At 42.4% G+C, this 17881-nt stretch overlaps 1 protein-coding gene across 1 annotated transcript in view; it reads left to right on the forward strand.

Moving 5' to 3' along the window:
• Nucleotides 1–17034, forward strand: part of LOC143326662 (XK-related protein 7-like) — a 63441-nt gene extending 46407 nt beyond the window's left edge. The window contains exons 2-4 of the mRNA XM_076740435.1: nt 4675–4874; nt 9821–10040; nt 11572–17034. Of these exons, the coding sequence (XP_076596550.1) occupies nt 4675–4874; nt 9821–10040; nt 11572–12391 (1240 nt within the window). The 3' untranslated portion in view covers nt 12392–17034. The remainder of the gene's footprint in view (nt 1–4674; nt 4875–9820; nt 10041–11571) is intronic.
• Nucleotides 17035–17881: the final 847 nt, after the last annotated feature.

Consider the following 17881-nt stretch of genomic DNA (forward strand, 5'->3'; position numbering starts at 1 on the left):
GAGTCAAGCTAATAGATCAGCGGCTCGTTAAAAGCCTGGTGCTGGTACCAATTTATCGCCATGGAGACTGACGAGGGGGCGGGTCAGGACTCCAGCAGAGCCTTTGATCAACTGCAGGGTCGAGTTATTAATAAACGCTTGTTTTGCCCTCCCCCCCCGCTCTGTTTCCCTCCCCTGCTCTCGCTCGTTGATGGAGGATTTACAATAATGGTCTGACTTCACATCAGTGATGTCACTGTGGATGACACGTTGGGTTGAACATCAGAAAACATACATTATCATTAGTCTTAAGAGCAGAGAGAGATATAAAATCAGTCACTGGGAAATGATTGAGTGATTTAACGTTAAAACATCCTCCTCGTGCCAAAAATCCACTTCTATTCTCATCACAGTTATTATTAGTCTCATTTGTTCCTTCAGGTAAACAAATCATTAATTACTGCTGACTCTAAAATCTGTTTCCTGACCTTTGTTTTTTGCCTCTCAGTGTGTCCTGAATGTGCGTCTGCTGATCTATTTCAAGTCAATGAGCCGTAGTGATGTGAAATTTGCGGCCTGTGAATTGATGCCATAGCAGTGACAATAATTATTAGAATAATGATCACAAGTGTAAAAACGGAAACATCATTCTAATGTAAGTCTCAGTCTGTGAACAGTCACAACAACAGAATAACTTTTGAACACGTACAGCTAGAGGACGACTTATCTGTGGTTATATTTAAATATGAAAGGTTGGCCTACAGGTGATGTCTGAAATGTCCTTGAACTCTGGAGCACTCAGATTTCCTTTCCCTTCTTAAACTGGAACCATGAAATGTTGGTACCTAAAAATAATTAATGAATTATCCGTGAATCAGTTAATCGAATAGTCAAACCAGCTGTGCGTCGTGTGAGGTAACTAAAGCTGTCAGGTAGTTGTAGTGGAGTGAACAGCACAGTATTTCCTTCCCTCTGTTTGAAGCTGCATTTGCTCTGAAGTACTTGGGTAAATGTATTTCTTCTTCTTCTCTGAAATAACCCTGTTTCATTTTGGGGACACGATAATCACAACAGCGTCTTAATTGGTCTGCACTCGTGTTAAACGCGCCGCTGCTGCTTCTGGTGACTGTTAAATTAAGACCTCTGCCTCCTCTTTGCTGCCGGTCGCTGCGTCTCCTCCGCTGACCCGTAATATTCGTTTAAAGGAGGTTCAAACGAAGTGTGTGTAACAGTTTAATTTCTCCGTGTGCGAGTCTCTCTCCTTGGGTTCATTGGTGGCTCACCATCACACTTGGCAGCATTTCTCTAAGACTACACACACACACGCACACACACACACACACAAGCTCTTTTCACAAATGCTCAGGGTCTCAGCGGTCCAAGTGTGGCCTTGTAGATAGTCGAGTTTTTGGCCGAGAGGAGAGGAAGGGAGAGGAGGACCAGTGGGAGGAGAGAGGGAAGAGGATGAAGAGGAGCAGAAAGAATACAGGGGAGGAGTGATGGAGGTAGGAGGAGGAGGAGGAGGAGAGGATTCATATAGATTTGATAGATTGGAAGCTCGAGGCAGAGAGAACGCCTGAGGGAAGAACAAAATAAATTGGATGGAGAGAGACAGAGGAAGAAAGAAATGAGAGAGAGAGACAATAGCCGCATGAAATTGGATTGAGAGAGAAACAAAATGAGAGATAACAAGCGAAGCAAGGGAGGCAGAAAAAGAGACAAAAAGAGAGCGATGAAGATAAATGGAGAGAAAAGACTGAGAGAGAGGTCGAGGATGAAAGAGATACGGGACAAGTAAGAAAGAAGAAAAGTGAGAGAAAACAGATAAATAGTGAGAACTGAAAGAAACAAGGATACAGAAAGAAGGGTGAAGGGAGAACACACAGATATGATTGTTAAAAAGGAGGAAGGTCAACCAGGGTCCAGTCTGTCGCTGTGTTCAAGTTTCAGGAAACAGAGAAACAGAAAAGAGAGGATGATGAGGACGATGATGAGGCAAAGAAACGGGAACCAGACGTCAGCCATGCTAGCAGCTCTGCGAGGCTGTACTAAGTGATGCTTTCAGCTAAATGCTAACATTAGCACACTGCGATGCTTATGGTGACGCTGAACGCTAACACGAGGACGTTCTCACCACCTTACTGTCACCTGTTCGCACGTTTGCACACAAAGTACAGCTGAGGCTGATGGGAATGTCATTAGTTCTGCACGTATTTGGTCTTAAACTGAGCGAACTTTGACCAGATGATGGCGCCACATGAAATTACGGGAGTATAATTTATCTTGAAGTTAACGTGACAGTCTGTTCGTCATCCATTAAAGAGTTACTTCAATGTGGTGGAAACACTGACCCAACGTTTCCATTAAAAAAATCAAATAAAGAAAAACAACTACAGAAAAGAGTGAGACTGTGAGAAAGGACGAATAAATGTAGAGATTAGATATAAAAGGCTTATGGACAAAAAACAGAGACGGACAAGCAGAGAGGTGGAGACACAGAGACAGACAGACAGACAGACAGACAGACAGACAGACAGACAGACAGAGGGATTGAATGGAGGAGTGCCGGCAGTGCTTGGACAGCAAATTATTTGCAGAGCTACAGATTTCCAGGCTGCCTCGTTGGCCTTCCTGCCTGTCTGTCACTTTGTGCGTGTGTGTGTGTGTGTGTGTGTGAGAGAGACAGAGAGAGAGAGACAGAGAGACAGAGAGAATGTGCATGCGAGACATTTTGTATGTGTGTTTGGGTATGCAGGATTGTGGTGCGTGGAGTGTGTGTATCAACTATATGCACATGTGTCTGTATTTTGCAGGCTTGAACATCATCATATATGCTGACGTGTGTGTGTGTGTGTGTGTGTGTGTGTGTGTGTGTGTGTGTGTGTGTGTTGTGGGTTATTTTTATTCCTCTATTTAAAATCTGCTTGGGGATGCAGAAGCGCAGGAAGTGAGTGTCATCTCACTTTTCCTCTAGCAAGCCTCATTTCTCCTGCACAACCTGTCTGTCCTGCTGTACAACTACAGCTGTCTGCCGTCCTCTCCTCCCATGATGCATCTGTCCTCCCAGACACACTAACACCAGATGCATTTCAGCCTCATTTTTAAGTCATCCGTCTGAGGAGTGACCCCCTGAAATGAGGCGATGCCTGCTTGGCGACCGCTCGTCACAGATTACCTCTGCGGTTACGAGCGATTCTCCTTCTCAGATTGTTTAATTTGAAGGATTTTTTGTAATCCTGACTTCAGTATTCGACAAGAAAAAAAAACAAATATGAAAAAAGATTGAAAAAAATACTGTGGTTTTCTTGCAGGTCTGTTAAACAGCTCCATCGTTTTCCAGAGAAATCAGCTTGTTTCAAGGACATAATGCAGATAACTGGAAAACACCTGAAACAAACTGGTTTACGCTGAAATAAAGTAGAAAGATTCTCACTGCACTGATTGATTTTTATTTGTTATAAGAACTGAGTTACAAGTACAAATGAGTGGTATTTTGCAGGGATCCTGTGGCCCCTCAGGGACCCATTATGGGGTCCAAACACCCATGTTGGGAACCACTAGTCAAAGGAAGCAGATACACTTCCATTTAACCCAGACCGGCCACCTAAATGCACAAATGCTCTAAGGGTCTTTACTTTGTGGTAACGTTTGTAACACAAGGAAAAACTGATCACAAATCTGCTTCACGCGACTGTTGCTTGTTCACCGTCAGCGTAACACAACTCCTGCCTTGTGACTCTGCTGTTTTCCAGAAACTTACCTCGTGTTTTCAGACCAGCTCCAGCCTCGTTCCTCTCTGACAGCGCTGTCGTCTGAATGCAGACCTCACGCTGCACCGGCAGGTGAAAGAGCAGCCCTGCCCCTCCTCCCCTCGCATCAATATTTGTCATAAAAACTCTCCATCGTGTACCAGTTGACCCGCTGCAGCCTGGCGACCAACACCATCACTGACACACACAAAAAAACAGCAAAATAAAAGCACATCACAACAAAATAAAAGCACATCAGAGTCGAACAGTGACAGGTGAGGGTGACGACGCTTCCCTGGAGAAACTCGACGTGGTGTCTGTGGTGTCTTCTCCTCCCAGGAGAGCAGCGTTTTCTCCTGGAAGATGTCATTTATGTTTTTGTACTTTTGTACCTGTTTGTGTTTACACCAGCTGAGTTCCTGAAATGAAAATGCTGCTTTAAAATACACAAATAAAACTGAGCATTTTTAACACTGTTGATACAGCTGCGCCGCCATCATCATATCCAAACACCTCAGTGTAAACAAAAAGCCTCCTGCTGCGTTTTACTTTTAAATATGTGCAATAAAATACACTATTTTTTATGGAAGTGTTAACATGCAACGTCTCTGGAAAATGAGGAGCCCAAAGAGAAAAATACATTCTTTAACGTCCTAGAAAATGATGTTTTGCTGTCAAATTGTTGCATTTGAAAAACGTCTTTTCTTAATAGTTTAGCTCTAGACTTTGCAGTTCTTTTAAAGGGCCAGTTCAACCAAACGACAAACAGCTTCAGTTTCAGTTTGATTTATCTGCTTATCTGAGATTCTTGCTGTGGATTATCAAACTAATGGGGACATTGTTGGTATACAGACACCAAGCAAGATGTCGTCATACAAAAATCGAAGCGAGCAAACAGACGATTAAGCATCACAACTCTAAACCCATCTCTGTTTCTCGCCCTCAGGTACATCCACGCCCTCTACCTGGGCGCCCAGAGCCGTTGGCACGGCAATGGGCCCCGCCGCCACTTCCACTGGCGGCTGATGTTTGAGAGCGCTGACATCACCATGCTCCGCCTCCTGGAGGCCTTCCTGAAGTCCGCCCCGCAGCTGGTCCTCCAGCTCAGCATCATGATCCACGGAAACACCGTCCTCCCTCTGCAGGGTGAGCGAGATGCAGCTCCTGCCTCACTGTGGAGAGCGTGACACATCGCTTTGATGGTCACGTGGCCTTTGATTGATTTAATAAAACTTTTCTCATCAACGTAATTGTGGAAATACAGAACACAGTATCAATAGAATTAAATCAGATCGATAACCTGGCTTGGATAACTGTGTGTACACAAGTGTAGCAGACTCAGAAGGTCAAAGGTGAAGCAGTGGGATTTCTCTACAGTGATGTCACCATGTTTGCACAATTCAACAGTAAACTTTTCTGAGGACAGCGTTGTTATAAATAATGAAATTAGAAAAATAAGACCAAAGTTGTAAATTGACTGAATTATCCGTTAAGAAAACTGGTGTTTGTCTCTTTTATTGGACTTTGTTTTATGAGATTTTATCATCGTAAATTCTGATTGTTACAAAGGCTTCTACAGAGAGAGAGCGAGAAAGGTTTAATGAAGTGTGTGTGTGTGTGTGTGTGTGTGTGTGTGTGTGTGTGTGTGTGTGTGTGTGTGTGTGTAGGGCAGATATCAGTAGGAGACTCTATGCTTTATTCATGCACCTCTTACAAGAAGCAGATTGGCCTTTGATGAATAAAACAAAACATACTCTCTCTCTCTCTCTCTCTCTCTCTCTCTCTCTCTCTCTCTCGCTCTCGCTCTCTCTCTCTCTCTCTCACACACACACACACACACACACACACACACACACACACACACACACACACACACCCCACAATTGTATTTCCATCACTTCCGAGGACATTGCATTGAATTACATTCACTTCCTGGAGACTTACTGTAACGATAACCACTACTTGCCTGACCCTAACTTTGACCCCCTGACCCTAACTTTGACCCCCTGACCCTAACTTTGACCTCCTAATCTTAGTCTTCAAGTCTTCACACTAAAATTTAATCATCTGCATTTTGGGGACTTTCATTTTTTCTCCCAGAAGGAGGCCGAGTCCCCACAGTGTGACTGTGTAAACAGATTTACGTGCCTGCGAGCCATGTTTTCTGAGGAGATTTAAAGTGGGATGCTTTGTTGGTTCTGCAGGGTTTGCAGGTGGAGGGTATATTAACTGCCACTGAATTAACTACTAACTATCCTTTTAACTACAAGATCATAGATACACGTTAATTTGATTGATTTATTTTAATGTGAAATGTCAGAACGCCCACATGTTGCTCTGCTGTGTTGCAGTGCCTATGAGGTATTTATTGTAATCTTTCAGATCAGATCGTACTCTTCTTTACGCAGTTATAAGTAGTTTAAAACCGTTGGAGGGCCACACTCTGCTGCTGTGGGCATGCTGTTGCAGAAATATCGCGCTACACTCATGCATCATTTCAGCTGGTCCACCGTCAGATTCTATGAAGGGAGACGGTAACAGCTCAGTGTGGCATGGCAGCGGTGCCTTAACCTGAACATAATGCTAACATTAACCCTTCAACCATGTTGTACATCTCAAGCAGCCCGTTGAAGACCTGAAGAGCAGATAAAATGTTCTTACTCCTCTTCTCTCTGTCAAGGCCTAAAAACCTTATGTCCTCGCACAGATACAAGTATCAGAGCATACACACACATTTCTGTCAATTTTGGCAAGCCACCGTCTGTTAATAGGCATTCACGTTTTTAAATCTGGGCACTTATACAATACAGACTCTCCCACACAGCCCACATCGCATTGATTAATCCATCAGCCAATCAATCAAATGAAGCAACTATCAGTGCTGCCAATTAATCGCTCAAGTCATCTGTTAAGTACAAATCCCAAACATTTGCTGGTTCCAGTTCCTCCAAATGCTGGGATTTGCTGGGTTTGCCAAACATAACAAATTGCATCTGTCTCTTTCTACCCATAATCCCCCTTGTTTTGGGTCCATTCCTCGTATCGCTGCTGTGGTTTCCAGAAAGCCTCTGATGTCACTGGTCTGACTTGTAAACTAAATATATCACTTGAAGGATGTTGTAGGTATGAAAACATTCAGAGAAACTGCTCAAAGTTTTCCTCCAGGATAATCTTCTTCACTGTTCATCCATATGTTCATAATGGAGGCAATATTTTGGAGGGGAAATTGTAGTTTTGGCAAAGTGTGGCAATGTAACTGTTTGCTTAAGGGGCTAACACCTGGGGCTTCGCAGGTGTCGATAGCCTGGCACAGCTGTCAATAAGAGTGCAGTGGTCCATCATCTCCAGTAATAGGACAGAGCACAGCTCAGCATCTGAAGGGTCATTGGTTGCCCTCAGGAGGACCATTGGAATCAGTTGCTTTTGCCACTGATTTTCATTTTTGAGACTACTACAAACTACTTGCAACTACCAATAAGAAAAAGTTATTTTCTGTAATGCACCAAATTCCCTTCATGCCGACATTGTAAGTCATGTTAAGCTCTTAAGAAGTCGGTGCAGCTCTTTCTCTGCTCAAATTTTAATGCCTTCTCAGCGTGACTCATGGCTAATTTGAGACAAGACTGCATGATTAACACACACAAATGTTTAATGTGTTAAACTGCGCTCAGGGCAGCTCGTCGCGGGCCTCACAGTGCGAGCTAATGGTCGTTTGACTTCAGTCAAAACTGGTTCTGGTCTTTTTGAATGAGCTACAAGAAAAAACTTGGAAAAGGACATGGTTTGTTTTGCTGGCTGGAACTTACATGCTCTACCTTAACATGTTGTTGGTTTTTCTGCAATGCACATTCTTGTTACTCACTGGCCAACACATACAGCACATTGATGCCAATACATCTGAAATAAGATGGGAAGATACATTCAATTTTTGTTCAATCCTATTAACCAACTCTAAACTTAAACTCAGTTATGATTCATTTGAAAACACCAGTTCTATTTGTTATAGAGTATCGCACTCCTGGTCCAGGTTCTGAATTGTTATCTATCTTATCTGTTTCGTCCTTAAAACAGATAAAGTAATTATTGTATTGTTGATAATGACAACCTTAGTGCTGCATTCATCTCATTATTAGACTTCTGTCAGAGTGTACATGAACCTCCGCTCACTGTTTTAACCACACCCTCGACCTTGTTCTGACATATGCCAATGAAATTGAACATTTAATAGTCTCTTCACAGAATCCTCTTTTATCGGGCCGTCATTTAATAATGTTTCAATTTCTATTACCAGACGTCCCGCCACTGGGTAAAACTTCCTACACTAAGTCTATCTGATAGTGCTGTAGCTGAATTTATGGAGGTGATTCCATTTACATTTAATTTAATGCCATGTCTCAGTTAACAGAGGACTCCTATGCTAACTTTAGTCCCTCTCAGGTGGCTCATCTGGTGCTGCAGGTTCACGGCGTATGACACTCGACTCTATTGCCCCTCTAAAAAAGAAGATAATGAAACAAAGGAAGTTCACTCCCCCAACCCTGCACATTAAAACACTATGAAAACTTAAAGAAGAAATGGTGGAATTTTTTTTGATAGAGATATAAAATCGTACATAATAATAAAACATATAGGAAGGCCCTCTGCAGTGCCAGGGCATGCTATTACTCATCGTTAATAGAGGAAAACAAGAACAACCCCAGGTTTCTTTTCAGCACTGTGGCCAGGCTGACAGAGAGTCAGAGCTGCATTGAACCATGTATTCCTATAGCACTCAGTAGTAATGACTTCACAAGCTTCTTTAATGATAAAATTCTAATTATTAGCGACAAAATTCATCACCTCCTGCCTTCAGCTGGTACCAATTTATCTTCAAACACAGGAACCTTAGAAACAGCTGTTCAACCTGCTGTATATTTAGACTGCTTTTCTCCCATCAACCTTCACCAGCTAATTTCATGGATCTCTTCATCTAAACCATCAACCTGTCTCTTAGACCCCATCCCAGCTTGAAGAAGTTTTATTTTTAATTGGCACTTCTTTACTGGATATGCTTGACCTGCCTTTATCAACAGGCTATGTAACAGAGTCTATAAAGTATTGGTGATTAAACCTCCTCTCAAAAAGTAAGTTATATGCACACATGTCTCAAACAAGGTAGATCTTGTTAGATCTAATCCAGGCTTACTTGTGCTTCCTAAAGCCCTCAGCTATGAAGCTCCTCAGCTGTGAGGAGGCTGGGCTCCAGAACACCTTCCACACTAGGCTTAAAGCTTTCCTTCTTGATAGAGCTTACAGTTCGGGCTGGCTCAGGCTTGCCTTGGACCAGCCCCTAGTTATGCTGCTATAGGCTTGACTGATGGGGGACATCCCATGATACACTGAGCTCCTCTGTCCTCCTCTCCTTCTCCATCGGTGCTCGTTCATATCCCTTTAACACGTGTTACTGACTTGGCTTCATCCCCAGAGTCCTTGTGTCCATATTTATATTATTATTATTATTATTATTATTATTATTATTATTATTATTATTATTATTATTACAACAGCGGATTGTTATCATATGCATACTGTCACATATGAATATATTATAATATAATAAGCAACATTGATATATTATATCAATGTATACTTATTATTATTGTTATTGTTGTTGTTATTATATACTATCATGTAATCTTTTTCTTATTAGTCATATTTCTAATTATATCACCATCATCATCGTCTCTCTTTCTTTATCTCCCTCTCTCTCTAAACCCAACCGGTCGAGGCAGATGGCCGCCCACCCAGAGCCTGGTTCTGTTCAAGGTTTCTGTCTGTTAAAAGGAAGCTTTTCATCACTGTCGTCGCCAAGTGCTTGCTCATAGGGCAGTCGTCGGGTCTCTGTAAATTAAAGAGTGTGGTCTAGAGCTCCTCTATATGAAAAGTGTTATGAGATAACTTTGGTGCTGTGTAAATAAAATTAGCTTGGGCTGAATTATGCCAGTTATCACAGTTTCTTTCTTCCCTTCATTATTCTCTTGCTGTTTTTGTCAGTTCCTTCCCGGCCGCTCATTTTTTTTCTCTCTCTCTCTCTCCTTCATCTGTCTCTCCAGGTCTCTCGGCCTCTGCCTCCCTGGTCTCTCTGGCCTGGATGATTGCCTCCTACCAGAAGGTTCTGCGGGACTCCCGCGACGACAAGCTGCCCATGTCCTACAAGGCCGTGATCACCCAGATGCTGTGGCACTTCTTCACCATCGGGGCGAGGACCGTGGCCTTTGCCCTCTTTGCCTCCGTCTTCCAGCTCTACTTTGGCATATTCATCGTCAGCCACTGGTGCGCCACATGTGACCTGAAGAGTCTGGGTTCAAAGAGAGAAGCTTAGAATGACACTTTAGAAAGTTATGATGTGCTTTTCAGTAATTATCAGGAAAAAGCTCCAGGTCCTTTCAGCCCTAATAACCAGAACATTCTTTGAATGTGTAGTACAAGTGTAGATTTATCATCCAACCATCGCCTGGCTGCATTAACATTAAAACAAATATTGTATCAGTCATCTTGTAGCTCAGCAGCAGGTTCCCCCACAGAAACAGATGATAAATTATTCAGTTGTCTCTGAAATTACAGCCTTAAGAAAGCTACACAATGTATTTTCCTGCATAATACTATAAACAGCAATGTATCTCAGTGAATAGCTTTGTGTAGTAAATAGTAAATGAGCATTGTAAATATACCTCTGTAACCATGAGCCTTTTAATCAGCTCATTCTCGCTCATTAACTGCATTAAATCACAATGCTGGGGTTAAAACGAAACAGCTTTCTCTGCGCTTTGCAGGTTCTTTCCCTCAAGGAGGAACACTTAGTAGTAGCTAATTTATACATTTCCTCCCCATTCATTGTGATTATTTATAGATTTATGAAAATGCTGCTGAAAGAGTGTTGTCTTCTGTGAGCAGAGATTCAATATCAATGTCTTGTGCAAAGTGTTATAAATTTAACTTTGATCCTTTTATATCCAGATTATTGATTTAAAGCACCAGACACGCATTGTATGACGTTACTCACAATATCGTTTCATGCTTATCTCACTTAAATTGTGAAGGTGTTTTAAAAGGTAATACAGTACAAATTGCACTGTACCCTTGCTTCAGTGTCCATATGTGACATCCTGTCAACTTGTAGTCAAAGACAACTTAGTGTGGTGTCATGAACATTTTTCTCCACTCCAAGAGGCCTCATAATTTATAGTGACAGCTAAATATGTCCCCAAGCAAACCTCTGTAGGCGTAATGAACAAGACATACAATGTACATCACCTCCCCTGAAGAGCTTGAGCATGTTCACTGAATTTCATGTCAATCTGCTTAGTAGATTTTGAAAATTTGGCCATCATTCTGAATCAACCTCTGTGAATCATGAATGTCCATCAAGATTTTCATGAAAGTCTGGTCCTCTTCTGTCGGAGTCTGGACCAAAAACCGATGACACCATTGCATCACCAGGACTTCATTCAAGGTTACACATGAAGCCCATTTGACTTTAATTGAAATACCTGTGAGCTGCAGTGACAAAGCCTTCTGGTTGTCTTTTCTTAGCTTCGTCATTGTGGTGGCATCATTGTCCACTGCTGTTTTACTAGTTATATTTACAGTGCAAGAAGTTTTAGCTGTAGTAATAACATGAATGATGGCGGTTGTAATGCTGCAGAAATAATAAAATGCATGTCAGTGTCACTACAAAGAAATCAGTCATCAGTCATTATTGTTAAGTCGTTTGAAAGTTGTCCACCTTACTCCATATTATTACTGGTCATCACAGAATTCAGGTGATGTACTCTTACAAACAGTATTTATTACTGTCTTTCAGGTGTGTCATGACCTTCTGGATCATCCAAGGTGAGACTGACTTCTGCATGTCCAAATGGGAGGAAATCATCTACAACATGGTGGTGGGCATCATCTACATCTTCTGCTGGTTCAATGTCAAGGAGGGCCCCAGCCGCTTCCGTATGACTGTCTACTACTCTGTGACGCTGGCTGAGAATGTGGCACTGACGGCCGCCTGGTACACCTACCGTGGCCCGCACACCTCCGACTCCTACGCCCTGGTGGTGGTGTGCTTGGTAGCCTGCAGCTTTGCCCTGGGAACCTTCTTCATGTTGGTGTACTACTGCTGGCTGCACCCTGACGGGCCTGTTCTTGGCTCGCAGTGGGGAGGGTGTGTGGATGAGGGCGTGGTGGGTGCAGGAGGGGTGGCAGGAGTGATTGATGCTTGTCTCACCCCATCCCAAGGGTCCCAAACAGACATGGTCATTACCAGCCCTCCAAGGACTCTCCCCAGGACTAAAGACACGGGAGAGCCGGTTCCCGGGGAGCGAGACAGAGACAGGGACAGGGACAGGGACAGGGACAGTTGCCTGCCTGTCTTCCAGGTACGTCCCTCCCCTTCTTCCTCTCCTGCACTCCTTCACAGGACCTCCTCCTCGTCCCGTGCGCAAGAGGGCCCCGTGATCCGGATTGACCTCCCAAGGAAGCGATACCCGGCCTGGGATGCACACTTTATCGATCGGCGTCTCCGCAAGACCATTCTGCTTCTGGAGACCACATCGGCCGTCAGCCCCAGGATACAGTACAGGAGTAGCATGATGGGCAGCAAAGAGGTATTAGAATATGAGACGACTGTCTAAGCCAACAGGGGCTCTTAAACTTAAAAGTGCAGTCTGGGACCAAGGCTCAGCCTGAGAGCAGTTCTCATCCCAGGACTACCTACGCCAGGAGAAGCATGGAAAGGAGACACGGAGTGTCAGACAACTCCTTTAAGAAATCAAGGTTGTCAAAACTTGATTGTAAAATGTAAAGCGCAATCTAGGACCAAGGCTCTCCCCTTAGGCTGCTGTCCGGGAGTAAGTAGCATGAATGAGCCATGGGAAGTAAATGGAGTACCACTGAACTGGGATAATCTTCATCTTTTCTAAAAGCTTGGAGGTGAGAAATTTAATCTCTCATCCTGGGACCAAGGAGTGTTAGATCTAGTTTCATCCTGCACGGTTAGAACAAGAAGTAAAAGGATTTGAGAGCAATGAAGTTGCAGAGTTTGAGATAATTGAGAACAGTCTGCTGCATGAGCTTGAGCCTCGGACCCCAGAGACTCAACAGAGACTTACCCGCGAACGTTAACAGACAGGTTGCCAGAGTCTGCACAGGACATGCAATCATTTTGGTTTGGTAGCAAATTAGATGCTGAAAAAAAATAAGGACTCATCATCTAATAACTATTGCTTTAGTGATTTGCAGGTCAAAAGACACCCGCACATCTAGGTTAAAATTAGCTTAAATTTGGTTGAAAAGTGATGTCTCGTTCTGTTTAGAAATCTATGTTACGTATAATAATAGGTTAGATATGTTGTTTAAACAGCACTTAAATGAGTGTATTTCAGCATATATGTAAGTGAGCCAGGATAAAACTACAGGATGAAATATGCTTTAAAAAAAAAAAATGTGAATTTAACAATAATTTTAGTTGTCTCACTTTTCAGCTACATTTAGTCCGGTTTTAACCAAAATGTCTATATTTCCCTTTGCCTCCAAATCACTAATTCATTTACTAACTGAGTATGGTTCACATTGTCAGAAATGCAGTGACTTTGCAGAGTATACCCACCGTAACTGGTTGTGTTTGAGCTGGGAAAGAGATTTGACATGGTCATACCTCCAAAAGGTTGCATGTCCCTCACAAACTTTGCTAACTGTCCTTTAAGCATTCTGTCTGTGGAGTCTAAGGAGAAAGCGGTCTCGTATTTTGGGCTCCAGTCTCATGAGAACACAAGAACCCATGAAATGTAGGCTCACAACTCTCACAGTTGAAGTCCAGATGGTTTATGAAATGTAGGCCTGAGATACAAGTGATGGCAGTCACCCATCCACGTGTGATACAAAAGCAGCCATAACAAAAGTCCTGCTGTTTACATCCCAGCTGCACTGTCACCGCCAACCTGAGAAAGGAAAAACCAATCAGGACTGGATGTAAGGTGGACGACTTCTGCGATGGCTACCACCATGCGGCATGCTGTAACTCACCACAAACAGGCCTGTGATGTACAGTCGAATAAATACAAGAAGTCAGATATAAGCTATTATAATAAGCTGTAGTTAGGTGATGAATGACTTTTGAGTGAAGAAGCCTCATTTACTCGTAAGAGTCTAAACGTTGTCCACTTTTCTTGGAATGCATACCATGCAGGGGTATGAAGGGCATCATGAGCAGCCTCATCATCCTATGAAAACGTTTTCCAGTGTTTGGTGCTTGCTGATGGGAAATGTCTTTTAATCATGTCAGCAGACCTCAAAACATCCCAGAATGAGTTGTTGGAATTTAGAAACACGAGAAAACATCCAGCAAGTGGTTCATACATGTAACAATACATGCAAAGCAAAGGCAAGTTGATAACAAATGCTCAAAGATGCAAAGGACCATGATGTTTTTGCAGACTAGCTATTTAACAATAGCTACATATAGGATGTTGGCGGGTGTTGGAGGGTTTGGACTCTTTGAAAGGCGGCGTTGTTTACAAAATGAAACCATGTACAGGCCTTTGATTCGAAGTAGAAATGTGCCGATTCAGCTTTGGACAGATAAGTGGCATCATCAGTAGAAAATATTAAACGGTCAGAGCTGGTGAGAAATCCGCTTTGCTCCTTCAAACTGCTGTTGTGATGCCCCGAAGCGAGGAGCCACAACAGGAACAAATTCAGAGGAGCTGATCAGTGAGCAGCTTCAGAGGTCGAAGTTTAAACGCAGCAGCTCCCAGGTGTGAAGGAGTGTTACTATCAATTAGCAGCAGCTAGATGCTGACACAGTCCGGCATGATCAGCAACAGTACCTGAAAGAAGAACAGTAAAAAAATGAAAAACACACTAGCATCAAAGCTAACTTCTGTCCTCTCTCATATTACACAACAGATTTCTCTTCAGCAGTCTGTCTTTGAAGCCCTTTTCAAAGACACGTTTTTTCTTTCAAAGCCTTTAGGGTTAGTCTGTGCATTTAAGGTGATCTGATTCGTTATGACGTAGGACTTCTTAAAGTCAATCCCAGGAACATTTAGACCAGTGTTGTGATTGTTTTAGATAAAGGCAGCAGGTGTTAGCGTTTTTAGCGATGCACTCTAAGAAAACATTACATTCCCATGTGATCCTGACTCATCCCGAAACGCATGTTCATCGAAACACGTTTGAAGATGTATTTGAGATACTGTACGGTGATAAAGGCTCCAAGATCGTGATATGCTTAAACTGTTTGTTTTTTGTTGTTTTAGATTATTTTTCAGGATTTTTTTACCTTTATTGGACAGTAACAGCTGAAGAGAGACAGGAAAGGAGGGATGCATGCAGCAAATGGAGTGGGTCGAATCGAACCAAACCCAGGCTGCAGCTGTAAGGATTCAGCCTTAGTACATGGTGCACAAGCTCTGCCACGTGAGCTACCAGGACACCCGTTAAACTGCTTCTTTAACCTTAGCAGCTTTCATCCCAACAAGCATTTAGAAGAGGCCGATGTTCAGGGAGTCACCAGTTCATGGTTGACTTACACGAGCACAAAAAACTAAAGGCTATGGCACAGTAAAACTCACATTAAACTGCTCGATTCGTTTACAAAGCAGGATAAGCAACATCTTTCGGCACTTCCCTTCCAGGTCTTTTAAAGCTGGTACAGACCGTTCCATCCACATCAAAAATCACCATCAAAATGTTTATAGTGTAAAAACTGAGAATATGTGTCTACTTAACAGCCAGCGTTTCATCCAGAGGAAGCCGTTGATCATGTGCGAAGCTGTTCACCGTCTCCACCCTCATGGACGATAGGAGAAAAACATTTACCGTCGACTGGAGCGCTGTGTTGTTTACTGTTTTTGAGTCGTTAAGTCTTCAGAATTCACGCATTTCCCTCCCGCTGCCGTCCAGGGCCGACAGAAATGTGTTTGTTGTCGCAGTATCCAGTTATGAATCTTTACGCTGATGATGCATGTGTATACTCTGCGGAGCTGAAGGGACTCCAGGAGACGCATTTCCGGCCTTGTGCACTTTAGGACGATGAGAAAAGCAAAACACAAAGAGCAGTTTGTACTGTGTACTTGCTCTTTAAGACGTAGATAAGCAGCTGTGACACTTTGTGTCTGCCGGGATTAAATAGTAGACAGTAAGATCGAGGCTGGATAAAGCGCAGAATAGAGTCATGCTTTACTTCCCATACTGTCATGTGTCCGATTACATCTTGCAAATGGGTTGCGTTACTCTCTGATGAACAATCTCTGAAGGATCACCGGATACACGGGGTGGCCATCATGTACACGCATGTACTGTTAAAAGCTCGTGTATAATTACTCTGACCTCACAAGGTTTGTGGTCGTATTTCTAATGAAGACACCAAGGGCAAAAATATCCATATAAGCTCACTTTGGACATACGTGTGTCTCCTCTGCAGGGAAGTCATTTTAACTCCGGTGGTTAGAAATGGAAAAATCATCGATCAGGAAAAGAATTTTCAAATTAATATTGGCCAAAAGAAAAAAAACTTGGCTTTCTTATCCTGACAGTGTTGTGTCCTACCTGAGCGTGTGGGTGTTGGTACAGTGGTGACGGTCACTGCGATGTTAATGGTGCTGAAAAACGACTCTGTGTCAAAAACGATTACGTCACGTCGAACACGGTAGGCTAATGTACAGATAATGCATCGACCACCCAATCGCGGGCCGAGGGCGAGGCTTCGCTTTCTCCGATTGGGTAATGAACCAGTCCTTTGTCGTCGAGGTAAAATAACAGTAAAAAGTGGTGCGCTGAATATATATCGACTTGAACAAATCATGTTAAAAAGTAAACAGTGAGTTTAAAAACTCATATCATCTTTTATTAATTGATGCAAGTATTTATGTTTATTTTTGTATTTGTTTTATATCTATTTATCTATTGTTTACTCACTCGGTGGCCATGTCTTTGGTATGACTCTTATATTAAGATGTAAAAAGTGAAAATAGATTTTTTTTTACTCATTCTATATATCTGTATATACCAGCGTGGCGCTATACTAGGACGTGTGTGTATGAGTATGTGTGCTTTGGTTTGTATGTATGTATCGTATGTACAGTACGTATGTCAGGATGTGCTCTAAGTTTTTTTGATAATGCTGCTTAAACATCCTCTGAGTGAACGAGCAGAAAAATAAACCAGTGGTGAAAATATCTATGACGCTGTTAAAAAAGAACTCAACAAGCTGTGCTGATAACTGTAGATGGGAACAATACTGTAGTAAACATGGCTGAACAGCCGTCAAAAATAAGCTGCTGCGCCTGTGTTTTCTTCTACCCAGCAAAGGTACTTTGTACTCACATGTTGTACTCATGTACAATTTTGAAGGTACTTGTACTTCCAATCTGTGTAGCTTTAGGAAATATTGTACTTTTTGCTTCATTACATGGGTATTTGACAGCTGTAGTTACTTTACTGCACTTTTACACACAAAACTGAACTCAGTAATGTAACATTTGAACTTATTATTTTACACGGCTTTTACACAAACATGAAAACTTCCTGAACCACCGAAAGGTCAAACCTCTCTCCTACAAACTCTGTCATAAATGCCAATAATGTGCCAAATATATTTTCCCAGCAGTGTTTAACGTGCAGGCTGAGATCTGTCAATCAACTTATTTTAAATACGTACAAATAACCTTTTCAACCCAAACCGTGATCTTGTAGCTTTGTTGCCTTAAGCTAGCCACGTTAACAGCGTGAGGACAAAGGTGCTTTACACCTGGTTCCCTCCGGTGGTCTTATATGTTGTTTTGGGATTCATCGGCAGTCGACTTATTCATCGTTTAGGTTTGATGACGTGTTGAGGAAAAGGTGGAAGTACGAGTATTTTGTAACTTGCCAAATTAACCACATGTCCCCATCAAATCAAAAATATGATTGTATGATTTGGGCATTGACAGTCTTTCAAATGTGTCTGCTGCCATGAAATTACAAGTGTGTACAGCATTTATGTCCTTATTATTTTAATATCTCAGCTTTTAATAATGTTTTCACAGCAAAGGAACATTTTCAAATCTAATACATTTACTTTTTATTTCTGAAAAGATTCCACTTCATTAGTGAATGATTACTTTGGAGATTATCGGACTTGA

The sequence above is a fragment of the Chaetodon auriga genome, chromosome 10, assembly GCF_051107435.1.
Source record: "Chaetodon auriga isolate fChaAug3 chromosome 10, fChaAug3.hap1, whole genome shotgun sequence".
Lineage (NCBI taxonomy): Eukaryota > Metazoa > Chordata > Actinopteri > Chaetodontiformes > Chaetodontidae > Chaetodon > Chaetodon auriga.